Raw genomic sequence first — 25,076 nt, forward strand, 5'->3', positions numbered from 1 at the left:
GTTACATTTAAAAATGGCAATAATGACTTGGTTCCTGTAGGGAAGATATTAAAAAAAAAAAGTTCATATAGATTCATATTAAATCTGTTAACTGCAGTGTAATAAAATTAGTACAATAAAGATGGTAAGACGCTCAACATCTACTGTGATGTTAGATCAAAGGAAAGAAATAGAAAGTTTAAAGGAATTGGTAGAATGAATGCATTAGAAGTGCAGAGTTTTTAAAAGACATCAGTGTAACAAGCACATAGATCCATTTGACTCGCTATGAGGTGTGGGCCAAGACAATTTCAGAAAAAGAATAAGGAAGAAGAAATGTCTCCAAAGGCAGGTCCCTCAACTGGTTCTAACAGATTACTTCTGTAACACAGGAGGTAAAAATTCCTCTGAGTTAAAAGGAGGAAGCTGACAATGCCTTTTTTTTTTTTTTTTAATTTGAGCAAAAATGTTTCCTACAGGACATGAGGTAGAAAATGGTCTACATACGTTTGGACCCAGCAGCAGTCAGCTCTCATGACTGAACTAGGCAAGTATGAGAGAGTCACAGGACAAACAAACAAAATACTTGGAGAAGACAGGGAGGGAAAATACAGAGCTAAAGGGTCCTCAGAAACTGAAAGCCCATTTTTTAAATATGGAAAGTGATTGCCACACCATAGATTAAAAAATAAATCTCAATATTTAACTTAGTTTCTCTATCATAAGCTTGGGGAAAATCTATCACAATGTCTGGTGCCCTGCCACAGGACAAGAGGCAATGGGCACAACCTGAAGTACAAGAGGTTCCAGCTGAATATGAGAGGGCACTTCTTTACTGTGAGGGTGACAGAGCACTGGAACAGGCTGCCCAGAGGCTGTGGAGTCTCCTACTCTGGAGGTATTCAAAACCTGCCTGCATACCATCCAGTGCAACGTGCTCTAGGTGACCCTGCTTGAGCAGGGGGGATGGACCAGATGATCTTCAGAGGTCCCTTCAGCCACAACCATTCTGTAATGATACAATCTCTCATTACACTCAACTCAGTTTAGATGTGGGTTTTGCTAATGAAAAGGGCTTTCCCCACCTATTTTACCCAGATGTGCATTCCTGAATCCTTCCTTGCACCACGCTGTCCACAGTGTGCCAGAAAACAAACTGCTTTTTTTGTTAGAACAATTGTAAATCAGTTTGGTAAGCAGACCCGACTAGTCTGCACAAATCTGACATAGGAGAAGCAGCAGAGGAAGTGTGATCCACAGGCTGTAGTGAGGGCAGATGAAATGCAACATGTAACTGTACTCTGAGAAACCACAGTAGTAAGACAAGTCAAACAATATGTTCAAGAATGTCCCTTTTCTACTCTGCTAAAAGTAGAGTTTATAGAAAAACAAGTGCTCAGCAAAGAAACATTTTCCACCTTCGGGGAAATCTATTTGGGTCTATGGAACTGTAGCTGTCTTTTTATCAACTAAAGATTAGTTAAGGGCTGATCAGGAAGGAGGAGAATTTATTACTGCAGTAGGAAGATGGAACAAAAATAAAGACAGACAACTCAAAGAAGCAGGATGACCATGTATAACAAACAAGACAGATATTTAAAGATTTCAGGTAATATTTAACTAGAAGGACAACAAATACATGTGTACACACATCTGATTCACATGTATATACTGTGTTCAGAACAACACAACTCCAAATGCAAACTAAGACAGACTGAAAACAAACTCTTGAGACAAATGCCTGGATGTGGGGGAAACTGAAGGACCAAACTGGACATGTGCAGGTCACAACAACAATTCAAAAAAGGACTTCATACAATAAATCTGAAAGAGTTTCATGGATACAAGAGCGAATTCTCAGTCACACTTCTATAAACAAAGAACAGAGATGGAGAAAAGTTGCAATTTCCAACCCTGAACTATTCCGAACATACTAACTTCTGTTTAGAAAAAAGGAGCCTTTGGCCAGTGAATGATCTATATGTAATACAGGATCAAGTTCTAATACTTAGACAAATGCACACCTACTGAATTTCTAAGAAGCATATGTATACCTTAAAGGTAGACGTGGCCCTTTTATTTCAGTTCTATTTTGCTGCAACTCAAAACTGAAGAAGGCTACTGTAATTACTAATTACCCTAGAGTAAAGTCTCAGAATCTCCAGTGCATTAGACAATCATCAAAATGATGCTTCTTCTGAGCTAATGCTGACCTGTGTTTCTATTCTAAGAGGTTGAAGAAGCCCTATCACCCTCTGAAAAAAGAAAATTGGAAATATATTTGTAAGTGGGATGTCTGGTAACTGATTTAGTCATTTGTACAAAGCAGTAATGAAGAGAGAGGGACAGAGCATGCAGAGGGAATCACCTGCTGCCTGGGATACGGTGGAGAGGAAGGTGGAGTGGAAGAAGAGAGCATGATCACTTTTTTGGGGCAGGTCCGACAACGTTCCTTACTCCTCATCTTTTTTTAAAACAAAAAAAAGAAAAAAAAATCATAATAATGGTAGAAAAGCTACGATAACATTACCCTTGACTTTGTTAGACAGGCTAGAATGCATAAGCTTAGAGACCATGACCCTATGCTCGTAGCTCTTATGAATGACCTAAAGCCACATTTTATCCAAGCTGAAAGAGAAAATTTTCACCCATATTCACATGATCACACATCCATTTGGCAGATAATTCTAGAGGCAGCCAATAAACATGTAGTTATAGCAATAATCAATTCAACCAACAGTTTCTGAGTCAAGGTCTTATGCTCAGTCAAACGTAAAACTTGAAACTCTTGGTAGCAGAGTTGGACTGCTCTTGTTGCTTCGTGAAAAATTACTTAGTGCTGTGCCTTGCAATGTTTAAGAATATCCATCCTGTTGACCTGATTACTCTTGCTTGCAGCTTATTAGCAATACAACTCAAGTCACAGTATCCCGTTCTCAGCTTCTCTACCTTACAGATATTAAACCGTCTCAGGCGAGTTAAACTGTGCTTTGCCATTCTACTAGAAGAGAAATACAGCTGCTTTCAAGGCAGTATGTAGCCATACTAAATAAACTGAATACTATACGATGCATATATGTCCTCATTTTTATATACTGAAAGAACATGCCTTGCTAGTTCTTTATGTCCCCGCTACATACAGTCTTTTCTCCACCATTTCTAGATATTTAATGTATCTTATGCTTGCTTTTTTTTTCCTTTTTTTTTCACTGGAGCGTATCTGGAAATTGTTGCACTGAAAAAAGAAATGCTTGTGTATCCAGAGTCACTGCTAGGTAGCCTCCAAAGAAACAGCATGCTGTGTAAAGATATTATAGATATTCATTATGGTCCTGACAGCTGAGCTGGTGCTAACATCTATTTGGGTGTTCTCTTCCCCTTCACCAAAAAAGTCAACTGTAATTCAAACAGATGCTACAAGCAACTTAAACTAAGCCACATGATTTTGCACTGAAGTGGATTAGGAGCATTCAAAAGGCTCAGCTGTGAAAGCACTAATCTCTAGCAGAAAGGGAGGTAACATTTTCAATCACTACAGCTGTTCATAGACTGTCATCTGACCATGGCCTAGTTTGCATTTGAAATTTCTGTATATTCCCAAACTTGTGTAATTTTGCACGGCAGATCACAGAATATAACATTGTATGGGTATATGAAGTACATATTCAGTCCTCCAGTAGGATGCACCTCTAAGCATGTGAAGTCAAAGATGGCTACAGGAACAAGGAAAGAAAGACTTATCAACATATTTAAATGAGAAATTAAGTAGGAAAACAGTATTTGCAGAAATCATTGGTATAAGTTCTCTTCTGCTGAGATTTCAGCTCCAGCTGACTGGTCATCTCACATATTACATATCTTTAAAAATCACAATTCCAACAGAATTACTGAAAAGGGTTTCTACCAACACGCTTTTATCACATATCAGGAAATCCTCTTGAAAGAACAAGCATCAGATGTCTAGAGGCAGAAGAGATTTGTGCTGCACAACACGTGATCTCCATCTTACAAGCATCTTCATACACATCAGTGATTTACACTTGTGCATTACACACATACCTTCTTGTTATTAGGAGGCTATGAAACTATGGCAGAAAAATGCTGAAGACCGTAAGTTCAAAGACTGGAATCCAGGACAAAATTCAGTTTGAAGGGCTAGTCTCCCACACCATAACCACTCAGATACTCTTCTGGATAGACTACATGGCTTTCCTATAGCTTCATGATCCCTGATGAGATGCTCTTTCCCAAAAGCAGTGAAAATGGAAAGCAACAGAACGCAACGTGGAAGATATTTTAGCACGACTAGAGGTTAATTTGAGATTATCCACCATACCACAAAATGCAATCCAGCTTTTTTTAGGAGATACCATGTCACATAAAAAATTGCATGTTTCTCCTGTGCACATACACAAACATTACCTTCATGCATTACCAGCTGCTGCTGAGAAGTTCACAGTAGCATGAACCCAGTTTTGACAACATAGATCAGCATTCCCGAATTGTAGTTCAACAAATCAAACACTGCAATCTAATTCAGGAGGAAAATGCAGGCCACACTGAATGCTTACAGCAGTAGACTGAGGAGGTTTTTAACCTGCTTGATCCTTTCAAGGTTTTCCCTTTTCAGGAGAGATAACAAGGTCTTGTGATGAAAGTAAAAACCACTTCAGAACAGATTCTGCCACGACTTCACTCTTTCTAGGAATTCTGTCATACCAAGCCATCCCTATCCCACCTCTACAGCAGACACAGAGACACTCTGCATTATAAACTGAAACTGTTTGGCTGGTAACTCTTTAACTCCACGGAACAGCAAAATTCTAGACTTAAACTGATAAACAAGGACAGCTAATGAAGTCCACCTGACAGACACTGACAAGCCACAGCCTAAGGCGGATGTAAATTCTCCAAAAAAACTGGTGGTCCAACCCACACCACCTCCTACACAAACATCCAGTTCTCCCCTATAATTATTCTTGCTGCTTTTGCAGTACACTTTCCTCTTCCATGTAGCTTCCAAGATGCAGGACCAAACCTATCAATCACAAGACTGGAAACTGTCCTTCTCCCAAGAACCCCTGAGGACCTCAACTTCATTCTGCCTGCGGGCAAGTATATGAGGCAACTTGTTTTCTTCAAAAGCAGGTCACCACTTTGTCCCCTTCAGGAACTGCTTTGCTCCTCTTCAAAGGACTCCTCAGTAGAAGTCTTTCATTATGTGATATATCTTATGCAGAATCACTGAACAGAAGATTCTGCTTGTGAACTGTGACATTTGTGCCAAACAAGAGACCCTTTACCATACCTTCATGAGCAGATCTTTCTAGCAAACACAAATCCCCCCTGAAGACCTTGTCAGGAGCCATACCACTGCTGTTCAGCATCTCCAACAACACGGACTGGTACCCAGCCCCAACTCCACTGCTGGTGATTTGTGGCCCAGGAAATAACTTTGTAGTTAGTTCCTAACGTCACTGTAGAAAGCTGTTTTAGTACCGAAGTAACACGCAGTCTCACAGCAGTCAGATTCCTTGTGCCTAAGCAAACAGAATTAAGAATCTTTAGCAGTCAGCCGAAGCACTGCTTCAGCAACAAATTCCCACAGGATGGATTTCTGTCCAAGCTTGACAAAGCTGGCTGCTTGGGTCGGTGCATGGCTTCCAGCCTCAGCTGATCTCTGATCAGTCCAGAAGAAATGGTTCTATATATTCCCAGTTAGTTTTTATGTGAAGACCACTGACGTCCTTTATTTCCCTGGGCAAGTCCTAAGGAACCTTTAGAATAGGGGACCATATAAACTGTTTCTTCGATCCTAATGTATTCTGCATATTGTGCATCTTTGAGACCCGCTTTTATTCTTCTCCATTTCATTGTTAGATGAAAAACACTGCAAAATCCAGAATGAACTCTGGACCCAAGAACCAACCATCTTCTGCTGACACAGTAAAGCTCATCAAAGAAAAAAGTCAAGCAAATACTTCAGGACCAATCCTGAGGGAAAAAGTACCCCCAGACAGCCATCAATGTCTCTGCTGAATAAAAGGAGGGTGACATAAGCCGTGTTCATCAACCGACCTGGTAATGTACAGCCACATACACTTCTTCTGTATCACTTCTTTGGGTTCTCCCCTATACCTGGAAGTATTCTTAAAAATTGAAATCTGTCTTAATCATGGATGATGAGTATCCACCTGAAAGTCCTCATTAGCTTATAAAGAAGATTTTGATGAGAAGGTAGAAGAACAAAGAATGACTCTGGAAACCTAAATGTAATATTGACATTTTTAAGACTCTATTGACAGTCCTACTGACAATTCCCCTCATTTGGGTCTTCTTTGGAGAGAAATCTTCTAGATCATGGCACTGGTCATGACATGAAGCACTACTTGTGTTGAATACCTTGAGGATAAAGTTCACCATGAATCCATAAACACACAAAAAAGTGAACTTCCAAACTTCTTCCCCTTGCCTTCCATGCCTCCAAAAGCATGCTATGATTAAACTGCAACCAGAAAGAAACAGATGTTTCTCTAAATTATAGCTGCCAGAAAAATATATCTCAGCACTCTCCAAACAAGAGGAGGTGATTTGCACAGGGAAAGAGAGGAAGCAGAGGAAGCCAGTGAGATAAGTATCCCTGTTTGCCTGAAAAGATTGATTGTCACATGCCTTGCTTTCAAAGTGCACTGCTGAAAGAAAAATACCAGTAATGACAATGGGCTAAAACATACAAAAGAGAAAATAAAATATGATACCTACTGATCTTTCTTCTGTTGTTCCTTATTCTGTCACTGTTTGTGGCAGAGAATCTAAAATTTACTTAATCCATAGTAATACAGGAATCTGCAATGCAATGAAGGTCAGAAGCTCGCAAGGAAAGCTAAGTTTGTCACACAGAAAGGAAAACCACAGAAACTGAAATGTCTCTTCTAATTGCAGAACACGTAATATTTCACATGAACAGCAAAACTGACAATCAATTTTACTCTTTATACCAATGAAAAGCTTTAATACCACAGATGGCATGACATCTTTAACCTCATTGGCTGCAATAATTGCCTACATATTCTCTGTTGTTTTCTAAGAGAATAATCTAGAAATACTCCAGACAATACAACATTGCATTATAGGCAAGGCTTCTGATGAAATATCCACTGAAGACCCAGGAAGATGAAACTAGCATAAGACAACAAGGTAAGTTTGACTAAGTCCTCCTGAAACAACAAACCATGCATTATTACCAAAGGCAGACTTTGATTTTATTCATTATAAGTTAAACTATTTAAAATAATGGACTCACACATTAAAAAGGATGTTTTTGCTGGAAAAGGACTGGTTTAAAAACAGGATAGTGATAGCTGGTGTCGGGTGCAGGCAACATATCATATTCATAATCAATTTCTTTACCTGTTTCCACTGGGGCATGGGAGCTAGACGGCCCTGCTCTCGTCTGCTGGATGGTTGGTTGTGAACACGTTCTTGATAAGGCAGGACAGGTTGCTGCATGCAGGTTGTAGGGAAATTGGGTTGGGACCAAGGAGGGATGATAGAATAGCAAAGGAAACTCGAAGAAAGCCAAAGGAATGAGAGACAGAATCAGACAGACAAACATTTAACAAAAAATAGGGTAGAGGAGAATTCATTTAGCCAGTCATATATCAAAAGGGAAAAGACATCAACAAATGGGAAACTGCACTTTTTTTTTGACCTTCCCTTTATTTTCATTGTTTCTTCAATTCAGCCCGGTTATTCCAGCCAATATGCAGTGGCTGAGGAAACATTTGACTGGTAAACAGTAAAATAAATATCACCGTTTTGAGATTATGCTATGCTACCAACACCACTGTGCAATGTAGCATACATACACCTGAACTAGACTTAAAGTAGCTAGATAAGGTCCTGTTCACAATCTGGCCAGGGCAGCACAAAGCTTGGCACCAGATAGACTATGCAGCAGAGCAAGAACTCAGGCACTTAAACCATACTGAACCTTATACTGCTGACACTACACAGCTTAGCAGCATCTTGAAGTGACTCGGCATCACTTCAAAGATGACTACCCTGCAGTTGCAGTAGTTCAGATAATATCCTGAATAACCGGCAGTTGTCAGGAAGCCTCACTTGAAATGATATAAATATCCTGATTGCAATGAAATTCCCAGACATTTATCTGCTGTGCTTACATAAAGATAAAAATACTTAATCACAGTTCAGAAGAACAAACATATAACCTGACATGAAAATGTTCTAATCGGAAATTAAATGATAGCTCTTGGAGGTGAGAAATGGGATGTTCCTGGAAAGCTTTTCAACAGCAAAAGTAGTTATACCAGAAACTTAATTGCTGGTAAGGTGTTTTTGAAAGAGATCACATTATACTGTCAGTAACAGGAAAGTAGACTTTCATTAGGAAGCTCTCCATCCCATACTCCTAAATGTAATTTTTTTTCTTTTAAGTAACCTTCATTCTTCCCCAGGACAGCCTTTGAAGTACAAGAGCACCACTAGCATCCATTCTTGAGGAATGCATGTTATTACTCATGATTTTGTGCCATGATTCCAAAATACAGTGTTTTATTAACCATCTCATACCTGTCTTCGTAAGGTTGAGGACTGCACTGGTGCATTCTCCTCAAACTTGGCCAGTAGCTGGGTTGCCATGGACTTGACTTTGTTCTGATTCCCAATGGCAGCATCAATTCTCCTCTCCGTCAGGGCACTCACCAATGTAGGTCTTTCTTCTCTGTAGCTTCGAGGGACGTCCTCCTATCAACCAGTGAGATCAAAATTTAACAGATACATCCAGATGACCTTTTCTCTCTTCCCCTTTGGTGCAATAGATTTCTAACAGTGTAGAAAACAAATCTATTGGTATGCATTTGCAAGCTCACATTTTAATTTTCTTTGGTATGCCATCAAATGTTCTGATAAACTATCTTTCCAACCTTACTTGACACAGTTACCTACCCGAGAGACCACAGTTGAAACACTCATGAATCTGCTGGCATAAAGCAAAGTGATATCTTCAACCTTCGCTGACAATTCTAAGTACTAACTTTTAGCTCACTTGTACCTATTTGGCTATAAGCACTTGAACTGAAGGACTACCTTGCGGAGCGTTGTGGTTATGTATGCTTTTTGCACTAACTGAGACTACAGTTCAACTATGAATGAAATCCCTGACTCTACTACGTGATTTTACTAAATGAAACTTTATTATTGGTGCACTCACCAAATCAAAGTAAATTGCAATAAAAATAGAATACGGAGCAACTGCAATATCTCATTTGTAGTGTACTCTTCTTTCATAAGCATCAGTAAAATATTTCCTCTATAAATACAACAAAGCATAACTTCTGAAGAATTAATTTTAATTTAGAAATTCCCACATAAGCCCAGTCTGGATACAGAAAATGAAAGGACTGAAATGGGAACAAAGAAATGTACCAGATATATTTTTCTCCCTGACACCTTCCTTACTATAATACTTACATCCTCAGATTGGCTGGTTTTCCTCCTCTTTCCTGCACCATCCAGTTCCTTTTCTTTTTTGTCCTGAAAACAGAGTAAGAAAGAAAGAAAACAAAGATAAGGATTCTCATACCTTTCTGGTCTGAGACAAATGTCATGAGTGCACTTAAATAAGTTTTGTAATACAACTGATTAATTCTCTAGGTCATTCCCCATTTGTTTAAAGAAAGGTGTTTTTTTTCTGTTGCGTGTCATCCCCTCCCACTTCGGGGTTTCATATATTGGAAACTCTACCTGACATTCTTCAACACCTCCAGCAAACTGGGAACTGAGCAATCGATTGTGTTCCAATACAAAGTATATCCCCACATTCTACCAAAAAGCTAGGATTTTAAGACCGAAATATACCACTAATTGAGAGTGCATATTACCAATGTAATTTAAAGGTCATGTATTGTCTCATGACAAGAGCTGAAGAACACATGGTCTTTTGTAGATACATAGCAGACAGACGCATCCATTTGTAGTACCACCTACTTGGACAGCAGCCTAATAGACACAGCTGTTATCAAGACCAGGGTATGGTTACCTTTGGAGTACGTTTCCGAGAGATGCTTTGTCCCAGTTTACTGAGAAAAGAGATAGGAGATTTGGTACTGGCAATTAGGGCAGCTTTTTCTTCTGCATTCAGGTCCACACTATCTGTTAGCAAAAACAGGTAGGACAAGGGAATGCCATGAAATTATTTCTGCAGTGGTATTATTAAAAACACAACTGAAGGACTCACCAATTTTTTTTTAATATACCACTCTTTTCCTTAAGCACTCTGCACAAAATAATTGTAAAGAGTCCCAAATTAATAGCTTTCTCAGATATGTTTCTTTCTTCATTTTGCCAAAATCAGTTCTACTTCTAGGCTTTATAAACACCTGGAATAAATACTGTATTTACTTTCATAATTGAAGAGCATCATGATTATCAGTATTAGTAACAAAAGTTCAGAGTTTTGCAAATAATACCTAACTGATATAGACTGTATTTTTAAATGGCTATTAAACACACTTTTTATTTTTTCCCCCAGAATTACAGACGTGAATCAGATATATCTTAGAATTTGAATTAAGATAATCAGTAATAAAGAAAAAGCTACATTATTAAGATTTAGAGACGGGCAATATTCACTTATGTTAAGCAACTATATCCTACAGTTTTAATCAAATATCTTTCATTCCTGCCTCTCATTGGCCTGAAGTCACTCTCACCACTCATGGATAGTAAAAATTAGATATAAAATTTGGCCGGTATTTTGAAATTACCTACTAAACAAATACTAGCAAGGGATTTCACATTAGTGAAGACAGATGAACACCTAAATAATAGCAAGAGAGCAGAGAAGTCGTCAAATAGTGAAGTGAGTTTAAACTTTTAAGGCCATTACTTTGTATTTATTAACTCCTCTTTTTGCTCTTGATGCTCTTGTCTTTATAAACACCAATAAGACATCTTATTGTAATGTAAAGTTAGTGAGTGACTAGTATAAGTACATGTGGAAGAAGCACAAAGACAACTCAAGCTCACACATTCATTCTGCAGCTGTCTTTAAATCTTAAAGACCTGTCCCAAACTCCTTACCACTAGAGGGGATGGTGTCTTTGAACATCTCATAGAACTGTGTGAGGTACATCACCATCGACAGTTTATCTGGTTCACCAACAGATGCCATTTCCTTTCCAGTCATAATGGGAGATATTCCAAACTCTTTTTCAGCAATGTCAAAGGCCAGCTGGTTATTCTTCTCCACATTGTGTTCATCCAAAGAATCAAAGTCTCTGCAAAGGGCAGGAAGAGGGCATGCACTCAAACAAGTGGAAATCAGTCTTCTGAAAGAAATCAGGGATCCACTGCCATTTTTTTCTGAAATCTCCCAAATTTACTTGTCAACATACCTTTTGTGTTGCAGAGTTGATGCTATTTAATTATGGTGAACTTTGACTCAAACTTAACTCTTTTTTCATTTGTTGCTCCTCCAATAAACCTGATTTTTAATTCTTAAGAACCTGATTATTCCCTGAAATACATCTTCACTTCCTCCTTTGCTGGAAAACTCTACCACTTTCCTGTATGTAAAATCTTTTATGTGCTTGGAACTAAATGAAGTCCTAAATGAAGTTTCTCTTTGTCCCCATTTTTCTCGACTGACCCCTTATTTTGTTCTATTGTTTCCAAAACTTGTAGAACTATATATATATGTGTGTATATATATATATATATATATATATAAACAAAGCTAAAACTCTATAAAAAGTTACTTAGCTTATGGAGAGTTATATGAACTATCTGAAAAGCAACACAGTATAGAATACTTTCACTTGAACCCTTCACAAGTTATATAGCTATTAAAAAGAGTAGCTCAGTTAACTTGAGTGCACTGGTAGTAAAGCAATTCAGTGCACATGGAAGGGAATAACCACACAATTATTTAGCATGCTTTTTACTGGATTATGCCTTTAATTACATCTCTGGCATTTATTTTTTCTAATGTCCCTTTTGGAAGCTGACGTCACTGCAGATTTCAATTAAACTGCCAGAGTCTTTGCTACTAATACTTCTGCCAGCCACTGTTTTCCTGTTCTAGAATGGGGCTACTGCTTTACTCAATATATAGTGTAAGAGGACGGCCTCTCTTTCATCCAAACAACATGTTAGTTTACAAACAGCAACATTCAGGTAGTGAGTCACTACTTCTGTAAAGGGCAGTTTTTAAAAAGTTACTGTCAAACAGGAGATTAAAGGTCTGTGTAGAGACTTGTTCACAAGAAATTTAACTGAAGCTATCAACTATTCCTGACTAATTTCACAGAGAAGAGCTGTTTGACAATAATGAATTCCAGACAGTACCAATCTGAAGTTTAATTCTGTCAAACCATCCAGAAAAGAAAATGACAACACATTTACCTTCATATTCATCAAGCTATTATGACCTTCCACTCTGCTGGTGAATCACTGTACATTAGCTTTTATCAGGCTTAATTGACTTAATTTCAATCCATTTCTTCATAAGTCACAAACACATTGCCTCACTCTCAATCGTATGTTTGAAATATAACTAACATTTTGCCCTTCCCAGATCTTCAAAGAGCCAATTACTTACATTAAGTCTGGACGGTATCTGTGGATAATGGCACACAAAGCTAAGCCACTTTTCCATGACATCGTGAGATCTGTAACATTTACACCAGCGTACCCATCTGTCTGCCTCTGGCACCAATTGAGCAATTTGCTAGAGCGAGCTACAGACTCTGTAAGAAATCATGTTGTTAAGTAGAAACACACAAAATCTCTTACATGAATCTTAACTACATCATAAAAAATATGAATAGGCAAATAAAACCTTTGTGTAAACAATATGCTCCTTCTACAATGGGTAACACAGGACAAAATTATTATTATTATTTTTAAAGGCTATGATATCTATTTTAGATCCATGAAAGGATTTTTCATTTGCTAAAAAGTAACTATAGAAGTTATATCTTGCCCGACATTTCACCCTAGCCCTTGTAAAAGAGCCCCAGGAACTATAAAGCAGTCACAAAGGCTTGTTTTAAATATTATCAAAAGGATATACAGTAGTACAATGCTCTCTGAAGTCCAGATACACTATTTGTAATGCAAGAATTACAAATGTACTTTTGCAATTGTTTCTTTCCTATTGAAAGCCTTCCATTAGAAGTGCTGACCTGTTTTGACCTTGCCTTACTGCAAGATCTGACAAGATTACAGCCTAAGGGGACATGGTTGCAGGCCAAAGAACAAATCCAAAGACTACATATTCAGCAGTGAAAGCAGGCTCAGCAGCAAAGCACCATTCAGAGAGACCCCAATGCTATCTGGACATTCAAAGGCAAGGTGTGCAAATGGAAATGTTCAACATACCCCTCGGGGTACAGGCCAAGTAGACAGATACTGAAATGCTTCTCAGAAGGCAACTAGCTTTCAGAATAACATAAGTAAAGTGAGGTTCCATTTAGTTAAGCTACGAGATGAGATTAAGTAAAGAAAAGCATAAACATGAAAGACTGTACTAGAAATAACTTCTGTTATTTTTATAAGAATTTTGTGTTTACTGTTAGAGTGAATTCAGGCAAGCCTCCTGCACTCTAAGTAAGGACATTGTTGTAGGGATAAGGGAGGTGAAAAGCAATGCTTGTATAAGATGACATGTTCTAGAAATATTGCAGCATTATAAAGCAAGGAAACTAGGTAAACAACAATATATTTGCATGTTAATTGAAACTTGAAAGATTGGCAAAAAATCAGACTGCTGACAAAACAATTGCTGGATACTTTTTCTACAGCAAAAGAGCCTGACTAAACAATACACTAGTGACATTGCTCCACGTGCCTTGCACTAATTCAGCCCCCGAATACCAAAAGGAATGGAGCAGTAACAAGGCCTACCATTCCGAGTCAGCTTTGGTGTCCTGGAGTTCACAAAGTTCTCTATTTCCAGGTGAATGTCTTTCAAGTCTCCTGTATTATACAAGTGGCGTACCTAAAATGATGCAAAAAATAAATAAATAAAAATGACCAATATGCTATGTATCCAACATCCACAAAGAAAGGGCAGGAGGACAAGAAGGAGTCATCCCAAGGCAAAAGAAAGAAGACAAGTATTCTTATGTAGCAGAAAGCTCTAGCTCAAGAACTCCAGAACAAGGGACAATTTGTCAGTGCTGAATAGTTCAGATGACTGCTGCTGCTCAGTGGATACCAAATTGCAATGATAGACTGGTATACTAGACTTAGTACAAAGAAAATGTATGCACAGACACACGTTTATAGATTTCAAGTATTATCACAGCATGGTTAAAACTGTCAAAATCAAAAATACAGATGATTTAAAAGCACATTTTTACAACTCCTAAACTCTAGACAAAACAGGAATTAAGAGCTTGACTCTTGTCTGATGTATCTGCATCTCACTGCTTGCAAGTTATACTGCCACAGTCAGGTCGTTATCTGTCCCAAAACAAGAGCATAGTTTCACCTACGAAAAGACAATGCAGATTACAAATATTCAGAAGCACAATTTTTCTAGTTACCTGCTGGGGCCGCAAGAAGTTGACATTGATATTGGGATACCGGGTGGCTGGATCAATGCTATAATGGCTGAAGTTTTTACTCACATTCTCAGGGGTGGTCTGAGGCAGTAGCCTATAAATGCTTTCCCTTAGGAAAAAAAAAAAAAAGTTTCTTTGTAAAGATGCATCACTATTAATACTGCTGAGAAAATCATAAAAGATATTTACAGGATAATAGGGAACAACAAACAGTTTTGTTGTCTCTGGTACTTTAAAGGCACCTACATCTTCATCCAGTTTGCTATTGAAAGGCTTGTGACAGTAAGTCAGGCTCACTTTCTCCATGTAATACCAATAAGCACCAAGAAAAGACTCTTCATCTAATCTGCTTTGTAAAACTAGGACCAAGAACAGCTTCAGCATTTCTTATTCCTCTATAAATATACTTCAGCTTATCAGCTCCTTCGGATTTTTTTCTTCAATTTAATTATAGGCACAAGCACCCTCTAAAAACAGTGAAAATCTGTATCTCCTCTCTTATCAATATATTTGCACTAGAAGGAATTGGAATGAATGATGACATGTTGGAGGATGAGATTAGAACTGAAAGTGTAAGCATTTTTTCTACTACCTCTCTGCAAGAACTTCCAAAGGACTTGCTCCGAGTGACCAACTTCGTACCATCCAAGCAGAGTCCATTGCAGCCAAAAATCCCCTGGCTATTCCAGTTCCCATTGGCCAAAACGGCTAACATAATAGTTTTCAAAAAGAAGAACAGAAAGGAAAAACATCAGTTAGAGAAAATTTTAAATGAATACCATGAATATAGAGGGTAATCTGCTGGGAAGTTACTGCTCAGTAATTAGCTTGAAGCTCTACTCCCACTGGGCTAGAGGAAGCTAGATGCATGGTGAATTGTCCATGAGCTTCCTCAAAGCCAAATGTTCCTCTATTGCCTACAGCTATTCATAGCCTGGAGTATCTTAAGAACTACTCTTCAATACTGTACTTTTTAACCAACTGCAAAATGCTAATTATTAACAGGCCTAGAGTAGGTTCCCACAGCAAGTATAATTGTCCCAATAAGAAGCACATGGAATAGATATAACTTCAGAAAAATCTCTGCACATATTTTCTTAAGCATGATCATTACCATCCTAAATATTCTGTTTTCCCAACATGCCTACCCTTCTTTCAAACCTCCCACTTTATTATATAATAAACAGCAGTGTTCCTCATAATAATTATTTTATAGGCAGCACACATTTCAGTGATGGGTGCAACGGTTTATGCTTACAATTCAATTCCCTGTTTACACACATTAAGTTTAAAACACAAACCTCTAAGAGACTGTCCCCAACCAGTGCCACAAGTAGCTGGTGGCCATTCTGCTCTCGCACCAGAGCTGCATTCTCTGATGCGTACATGCATGTGAAGTCAAACATTGCCACATCTGGCTGCCCGTAGTGATTGATGGCAAAGTCTAGTGAAGGCAGCTGCTGATTAGTAGAGAAGTCAGCTGCTTCTCTGGCATAGTTTAGCAAAGCCTCCTGGTCCACGTTCTCCCGCGAGAGTAGTAACTCCGTATCAGCATAATCCTGCCAAAGAGAGACAAGTAAAAGTGAAAGAGCCAAATCTATAAGGTTGTTTTAAGACTGACATAGAATTGTTGGCATTAAAAAATCCACTACAAATTCATTGATATAGGTTTGCCCTTTAATTCTTACATCCCTAATAATGCTCTTAATTCCAATGAAAAATTTGTAAGTCTTTTATTGAAAACAGTCACCAGTCCCACTGGCATTTCTGAGTGTGAAAGGGCCAAGAAACGTCTGAGCATTTCTCTTCATACAAAAGGCACAAGACCTCACTCCTTATGTATTCGTTTGTGGCCAAACTACTTTTAAATCTGCTTCTGTCAGAATAAGATGGAGGTAAATTTCCAAGAATTTCTTCACTCCTCGCATTCTCATTTTCATTAAATGAGAGAAGTTCAAATAAGCCACCAAAGGTTCTTTAAACGTATATTACCTTATTGCGAACAAAACCCTCAAATTGACAAAAGGATACAAATTTAGACAGGGTAGGTCTTATAGCACTTTTCTCATGGCTGAAAATACTTCAGAAGGGCATTAATCACATATGTTTGTTTCTAAATTACACCTGTATAAAAACATCATGTGGTGAAATAAGAGTGCGTTTCCCCTCTTTTAGCATACTAAAAGCAAGTTGTCCCACAATCTTAGTACATAAAGAATATATAAAAGTTAATACTCACATGCCGTATTACACCTTTATCCAGCAGGCTCTGCTTTTTGGCAGTCATGACAAAGTAGTGTGTATCGTCTTTATAGTAGACAATGTTCTCCAAGTCAATGCCTTGTGACAGAACAAGATAGTAAAGGAACATGTTACACAGTATGTGCAGAAATGAGCTCTTTGGAAGAAAGTAAATTGAAACTACATGGTTAGAAAACCTTAGAGAGAATGCCAAGCAACTTCCTCCCATGCTTTTGATGAGTTTAAAAATTACATCTTCAACAAAACCACAAACAGAGCATTTCACCTGTATATAGGTAATTTTTTTCAAAAATACATTTATCATCACATTAAGGTTTGTATGCAGATGTGGAGTGCAGGAAGCTAAACTCAGGATTCAGGCTTTTCTTAAGAGCAGATCTGATTTCCTGAAAACCCTCAGGGAAATAAGTCCTCCATTTCTGAACAAAATGACACACATCTGAATGACACACATCTGCTTTGTACAGATGTATAGAACAGCTGTAAAAATGAGGGAAGTGAGATTTCAAAGAGAGACAGCAATGACTGACTTCCTGGCACAAGTCATTTGTTTATTGATTAAACATTGTGATACCTGAGTTACAAAGTTGCAGTAAGAAAGACAAACAGTTTTCATTGGAAATTTGGCAATTGCTGACAAACCTGTGGCTTCTCGTAGATCCTGGAAGAACTTCTGGTTGAATATGAATGCCACACCACTGATCTCTTCTACTTTGGCTTCAGCTGTGGTGTTGCGATTGATGAAGTTTGCTGTGATAGCAATCGCTAGTTTACCACGGAACTCTTTTCGGCGAAACCCTATGGGAAAGATAAAGTAGTAATGCTGAAAAATAGAGCATAGCTTCAGAGAATACTCAGCATGCCATAGACAGGTGTCCTCACAAAATAAAGGAGAGATTGGATCTGTTATATTACAAACTCCTGCACTGAGAAAGCAACAATTGCTTCATCAGAAAAATAGTGGCTCTTATTTAGGAAAAAAGCTCCCCCCTCTCTTTCTTACCTCTTTCCCAAAAACTGTAATTTGCATCAAAATACTACATAAAATTCTCTACTACACAGAAGAATATTTAGCACTTCAACTCCTACTTTCAAAATTAAGAGCTACAACACTAGCTAAAGAAAGAAGGTGGGAAAAATTATTCAGGTCAAATATCTCATTCTTTTGCTGGTGGATAGATAGAAGAAAAATATGACCCACATGTCTTGATAAAAACAGATTTCTACATGGACTTTTAATTTCCTTTCACTAGTCAAATGTCTTTCTAGATTTTGATCAGGACTTTGAAGTCTTTTTTCTTCATATCTGCTCGAACTAATTTAAGAATTAGTTCTATTTTAAAGAGAATTACGGACACTTACCTTCTAAGGTGTTCCTCCTGCCATCCCCTCCAATGATTACTTCAAATTCATACTCTGATACTGGATGGGTTTTTGGATGGACCAATGCACGCCAACCTATTCCTGTTGATAAACTCCAGGTTAATGACAAAATAAACAATGCACATAGTAGAACAAATATATAAAAACACATCCATAATCCCTTTCTCACATTGTCAATAAAGATACACTGCAGGATAGCTATATTGTTGACAAGAGCTATTGCTGACTTGCACAGCCACTCTGCGTGAATCAGAGAATGCACTATGCTAGGCAGCGACATCCCCAATAACCGCTCCCTGATTATTACCTTTAAGGATCACTAAAACCTTTATAGGTTCTCTACTAGTTATTCAATTAACAGGATGCCAAAAGACAAGTAAGCCACCATCTCTCATAGCAATCAGACAGTGGGTTTCACAGCGATGCAAACAGCATAACAAAGATCATTCACTGATATAAATATCCTCCGTGAATGCAAATGAAAGAGTTGTTTTAAAAAGATACTTTCTAAGTGTAATAGGCTTAAATATGTTTGGAGAAATTAGAACCTACTGTGTTTTGGATTATTTCTGCTTAGTAATTCAGGTGATTTTGCCTTACTAGAAAGAATAAAGCCTATTAAAAACTCAAGCAAAAGTGTATTGAAGATTACTCTCATTAATGGAGCATGAGGAAAAGACTCAGAGTCATATGCAACATTAAGGAGTGGGAATCTGTGCCCCCTACCACAATTTCCCCTCTCTCTAGTACCCATTTCAACGCTACTTGCTTTCATTTTCCTGATCCTCTGGAGGGTAAACAAGCCCCTGAAATTCCACATTGACGTGGATCTCTATTCCCAAGATCAAGGCAACCTTCAAAAGGATAAGCTGGAGTTGACGGATACCTGAAAAAAAGCAGATGATAGAGAAATAAGAGAAAAAGGAAAGAGCACAAGTGCACACATCTCTGTTTGATGTTACTGATAAATTGATCTAAAGGCTAGCTGCTGCTTTCTTCTTCCCACTGTGTTCCCAGCACTTCATCCAGGCAGCATTGGTGTGTAGTATCACGGCATGCCAAGGAACTTCCATGTAGCGGAAATTCCAGTCCTTCCCCAAGAAAGTAAATATTTTTTTAACGTTTCAGCCCCCAAATCAACAACAAGGGAAATAACTAGAACATGCACTGCAGGAAAGGCATTAAAGAGAGCACAAGCAGGACTGCACTTTTGTCACAGATGATAGCCATTTGACCAAGTTAGCTGTAATATTGAACTGCAGCTTACTCCTAACACCTTTGGGTTAGTGGGGGCATAGTAAATTCCTCATCACCTCTTTCCACGTAAATTAGTGTAGGTAGCAGGTACAAAAACTACAGTGTGGCAAACGACTAACTTGAAGGAAAACATCTTGCTGCCACATTTCAGATACTGAAATGAAGAAGTGCTCCACCTAAACACCAAATTTCATCTGTGCTGAGATACAAAAGAAGATGACAAAGTATTGAAGAATAAAAATAACAAGAAATTGGAAGAGAAAAATAAATCTGCAAGACCAAAGTTAAAAAGTCTTTCAGTTTTAGCATTCATTTCCCCTCAAAAAAAAAGAAGAAAAAAAAAGCTTTTGCATTGAACAAGAAGCTAAATCTTACCTACTATGTTTGTCTCAATTTATACTTCCATTTATGCCCTGTGGTGAACACAGACTGGTGGGCAAACTAACCCGTCTGGTAAATTTTTGAAAGAAGAAGTGAAAAATGGTAGCTCTTGCCCTACTGAAGCGTGCAGCTTTCAAAAGAGGAAGTTTTCTCAGAATTTGAGAATTATCAAAATTATTCTTCATTTCAATGTGCAAACATCTATTTAATTAAAATCTATTCAGAGGCTGGTGGTGTTCTTGAAAACATCTCCACCACTCTTCCAAAACTTAACAATGTTAAAACTGCTCCTCCATTTTCCAGATCAACATTCAAAAGAATGTTCAAAAATATTCAGTAATTAAAAAACAAACAAACAAAACACCTCACACACAATGTTCAAGAGCAACAGAATAATGTTGCAGCTGCAGGAATGTAACAGGAAAAATAGGAAAGTGATCCATCAGGGGGAAAAAAGCTTTGAACCTTAGATGTACTTTTCAGTATATGAAAAAGTTAGGTCTCAGAAACTAGCAGTTATAAAAGATACCAGATATATGTGGTACGTTTGATCATTCCATGGCACAATCTATTTCTTTCGCATGTGGGTCTAGCCCAAACTGTGCTACGCAAAGGTAATGCTGCATTACACCATACAGATGTGAGAGCACTGGCAGGTGCAGGATGCATTTCAATGAGTTACCCCCTGCCCTCAGCCACCTCTCCCCTGCAAAGAAGAAGTGCTGCCATACCTAGCAGCGGCTGTACTTACTGATATGGTCTATGGATCCTGCACAGAATTTGCCATAAAACTTCTTGGCGCCAAGACCCCTCAAGTCATGTATGGTGAATGGCCACAAGTGCAGGACATTATTGCGGGAAAAGGCATCCCTCTTTTCTATGACCACCACCTTGGCTCCTAGGAATGACAGGTCGATGGCTGTGCGAAGGCCACAAGGTCCAGCCCCAATTATCAGACACTGCAAAGCAACCAAGTACACAATAACTTCACAGTCCGAGGAGGAAAAAGGTATTTTTACCATAGGTTCAAAGCATCCTAGCATCAGTCTTTCTATTGTTACCTGCCATGCTCTGGCACGGATATGTTCAACCAGTACCTGCAACCTGAAAATGAAACATATCACAGAGAAATGAAAAGTCTGGAGAAACAGGCAAGTAACCTGCCTCTTTCCAACCCTTCTTTGAAGAAGAGCTGCCAAGGTGTGCTCTCCAACCTATACAAGCACGTGGAGAACAGCAATATTTCTGAAGGCTTCTCCCCCACTTTCCAACCACGTTTTCTGTTCTGAGAGGAAAGTATCCTTTTCCTCTCATATTCCAAGGCCTGAGCTAGCCTTTCTTGAGAAAGTCTTCAAGAACACTAAAAATTCCTCATCAACACTGAGCTGCACAGGAACGGTTACTGCAGAAAAACACAATGCTTTTATAACCATCATCACTTAGAGTAGCACAGACAGCAGGCAAGTCAAACCACTCTAACTTAGGCGTATGCTGGTGCTTCTATTATTGCAGCAAAGGAACCTCCAGGTAAGTAAATACAAACTTTGTGTCACAAGAGCATTTTTATCAAAATACATTTTCTTCAATGTAACCTTTGTCATATCAAAAGTCTTTCACCTCACATCTTCTTCCACTCTGCTCACAAACACTGTTAGAGGCTAATACATGACTTGAGAATGTAAAATACTTGCATACCTAGTGTTGGAAGTACTTTCTGGGAAACAGAAGAATACAGCAAGATATTTTAAGATTAAAAATCCAAGACAGTCAGCTGACACTTCTCACCTAGGGGAACTGAAGTCCAGAGAGAGATGGCATGTCTGTATGTATTCACATGAATATAGGGCACAGTCCATTTTGTTGTACCAGTTTTGTAGTTTTGTACTTTTTTTTTCCTATTGACTATAAGCCAGACCCACCAAATAAAAAGCCACCGAAGTGGTGACTGTTGCTGTCATGTGAGTATTTTCCAGATCCTCACATACCCTTACAGCTGGACAAGAAAACTCTGAGAAATTCTTAAAGATGCTAAAACTTACTCAGAACCTAACCTTCTGATTAAACAGCCTATTCCAAAACAAAGATCTTTGTTCTCTAATAGTCCTCATATGCCAATTTCTACAGGTCATCACATTTTAACCTGTTATTTGCTAGGACGTATATTCTGCAAATGAAGTGAAACGACAAATATAAAGCCTAAATGATAATAAAACAGTTCAGGTTGCAGCAGTAAAGAATTAACAACTGACATGCAAATTCTAACAGGGCTACTGTATCATGTAAGAGGTCATACAAACCTAAGGGCAGAGATCCAAGTCTAGAGAAAAGAGAAGGGAAGGATAACAGCACTATTTATTTAGTAGCTTTGGGGACCTGAAGGCATGTGTCAAAAAGGCAGCCCAACCACTGGACTATTAGCAATGCGATTCCAAAATAGACTTGAATATTGAACACGTGTCCGACTTGGAATTTCTAAAAAGAGACTATCAGCTAAGATCTAGTGTATTCTTCCAGTTCAGTACTGTGGGTTAAGTATAACTCTCTAACACCACTTAATTTTGTTTTTAAAACTTGTAAGAAAATTAGCTGAGTGTGTCATATTTAACCATGTAATAATTTTGCTAATCTGACAACTACAATCTTCAAAGAGATTGCATTCAATAACAACACGACCACACTGAGATGGGCAAATTCTATTCTTTGATAACTTTTCCAGTATAAAATAGTTACAATGGAGAACATAACACAAAATGAATTACGCTAAAATCAGACTATTCAAACTCAGGTCTGCGTAATCAAATTAAAAACTAATTACCTGTAATTTTGTCACAGAAATGTAAAGGCCATTTTTTCCTACAAGCTTTTTTTTTTTTTTTTCCCCCCCCACGCAAGGATGTGGTTAATATCAAGTTTATGTTTAGGACTCTAGATGCTGTGGATGTAAAATACATGACACTCGGAAAAGCCATTCATGGCCAAGTTTGCCACCTTGTTTTAAAAAATGCTGTTATAAAACACAGCAAGTTTTAGGGACAATTAAAATCAGAAGAAAATATTCTGTTCCCTTTTCCACCTCTCGTGACTCCTCCAGTTTCTAATCCCTTATAGAAACCTAAGTTCTGGTTCTTTCACAGGCAGCAGCAGGCACAAGAGATGCCAAGCACAGCCAAGTCAATAAAGGCAGTTCTTGTCGTTCCTTCTTGCCTTTCCCCACAATGACTCCAAACAACTGTTGCAGAGTGCTAAAGCAATCTCACCCTTCACAAACACATCTTGCTCAAGATCCTTCAGATAAATTATATTTAGTTACCAGTAACAACACCATGGTAATGTAACATAAAAGGCAAACTGAAATTCTGTATTCTCTGTATAACCAACAAAGAGAAAGAAGTCCACGAATGGAGAATCATCTTCCTGTTCTCTTTTGAGGTGCTCAGTCTAAATGAATAAAGGGACTAGTGTAAATGCTTGCAATTATTTACACTTGAACAAAGCATCACACGCAAATCTTGCTTTCATGAACTAAACCCCCAATTATCTGAATTCTGGTTAACCGGGACACTGGCCACATGATGCACAAAGTGCCCAACCCTGGTCATGGCACTTCACCCCAACACAACTTACAAATAGGCAAGTGGGAACTAAGCTCCAGAGGATGAGATCTTCAAAACTGCTATATGTTGAAATACATAGAAGCCAATCTTACTAAGGAAATGATCAGTATCTGTTCTAATAACATGGGTAAAATTTTAAGCTTTGTTTAAAATTCTATCGTTTCCACATGCCCACTTATATTTCTGTATTTTTAATTAGTGGTTTGTAAATTACGTTAAAAATTTGGAAAATAAAACTAAGGGAGGTAGGAGACATCAAATCAGACATTATTCAGTTCCCAGAATGCTTCTACTTTGAATAGTAGTGATTATCTCTTAAGAATTACATACAAACTTTTAACGGCAGATGCCATTAGGGTAGGAAACAAGTCATTAACAGAAATATATATGAAAAATATAAAAATAATACACACATATCATTTCTTTATATAAAAATATTCAACAAAGTTTATGTTTAATGCCATACAAAAATAATTTATCATCACAAGTATGTATTAAATTTAAGATATACTAACAAATAAAATGTTATTTTAAACTAAATTTCACCTCCCCTCGGCTACCTAATTTCACTGCTCAAAATGACTTGAATCCCAACTCCACCGTCCTGTATGTTTCTGGGTTGGGGCAGACAGGTGCCACCCTTTTTACCTGCACTTCTACTGAGCATCTCACCAACAGCTTCTCAGAAACACTGGCAAATACGACCTGCCTCCCCTCCTTGTTCTCTTCTCCTTTACTTTCTCTCTTCTCCTTGCCCTCCCCTTCCTCTAGAAGGAACCAGCTCAGTGTGAATGATGACCAGCACCGCCTAATTGTTTCATTGTTTTCCAAGTTGATCTATATGCATCTGCTATCTATAATTTGAAGTAACAATTATAAACTTTTTAAGTTTATATTCCGCATCATTTCCACAACAGCCAGGACAAATGGACCTTGGTCCATCAGTGATTTATACAAGTGTTATTTTAGTACTTAATTATAAATTTCACCATCTATATGAAAATGGTAACTGGAAAGCGAAACAATCAAGGGAATAACTTTCTAATATCTAGTTGGAAATCAAACTTCAGTCCTCATATCTGAAACAACTGACTACATCATGAACAGGATTATTTCCCCCTCAGTTCTCTACTAGGTGAATTAGTCATTAATTTCTCTTATCAATTAAGATATCTCTTTTTCCAAAAAAGTTAATAGATGCTTTTCTTTCTCTTGTATATTAACTTCAATGAAGGAGGACAGAATCCTGTTCTAATTTTATTATATTCCACACTATCTTCCTTTTTTTTTTTTTAGAAGAAGTGTTTGATTACTTGCAAAAATAACTTACTCCATAAACATTTTTAATGATATGAAGAAATGTCTTTTAGTAACAAAATAAGTAAGCTCAGACTGTAGCATCAAACAAGGGTGTATGTAGCACAAATACCAGCTCACAACAATAGAGGTAAAATAATTTGGAAGGGGTGCATGAAAGCAGAAATTCCTTACAGTAAATACCACACATACCAATCTTTTAAAAGGAATTGGTATGGTTTCCACATTGTGGTTTTGTTTTGTTTTTCTTTTCTCTGAAATTCAAATAATTGCTTCCTAAATAATGCTA

General features: G+C 37.9%; 1 protein-coding gene across 20 annotated transcripts in view; it reads right to left on the bottom strand.

Annotated features, from left to right (window-relative positions):
- MICAL3 (microtubule associated monooxygenase, calponin and LIM domain containing 3) overlaps positions 1–25,076 on the bottom strand; it is a 168,453-nt gene that overhangs the window by 82,533 nt on the left and 60,844 nt on the right. For 14 of the 20 annotated variants that reach the window (XM_048081462.2, XM_048045907.2, XM_066998839.1 and 11 more), the window contains exons 3-18: positions 20,608–20,815; positions 18,988–19,104; positions 18,198–18,299; positions 17,478–17,633; positions 16,813–16,913; positions 15,875–16,132; positions 15,166–15,281; positions 14,556–14,682; positions 13,912–14,005; positions 12,605–12,752; positions 11,086–11,282; positions 10,043–10,155; positions 9,475–9,537; positions 8,575–8,748; positions 7,390–7,482; positions 2,348–2,443 (exon numbers count right to left, since the gene is read on the bottom strand). In XM_048081462.2, coding sequence (XP_047937419.2) covers positions 2,348–2,443; positions 7,390–7,482; positions 8,575–8,748; positions 9,475–9,537; positions 10,043–10,155; positions 11,086–11,282; positions 12,605–12,752; positions 13,912–14,005; positions 14,556–14,682; positions 15,166–15,281; positions 15,875–16,132; positions 16,813–16,913; positions 17,478–17,633; positions 18,198–18,299; positions 18,988–19,104; positions 20,608–20,815 — 2,163 coding nt within the window. The remainder of the gene's footprint in view (positions 1–2,347; positions 2,444–7,389; positions 7,483–8,574; positions 8,749–9,474; positions 9,538–10,042; positions 10,156–11,085; positions 11,283–12,604; positions 12,753–13,911; positions 14,006–14,555; positions 14,683–15,165; positions 15,282–15,874; positions 16,133–16,812; positions 16,914–17,477; positions 17,634–18,197; positions 18,300–18,987; positions 19,105–20,607; positions 20,816–25,076) is intronic. The other 6 variants (XM_048046756.2, XM_066998892.1, XM_066998876.1 and 3 more) reach the window with 2 other exon arrangements.

This window comes from Anser cygnoides, chromosome 1 (genome assembly GCF_040182565.1).
Source record: "Anser cygnoides isolate HZ-2024a breed goose chromosome 1, Taihu_goose_T2T_genome, whole genome shotgun sequence".
NCBI classification, from domain to species: Eukaryota; Metazoa; Chordata; class Aves; order Anseriformes; family Anatidae; genus Anser; species Anser cygnoides.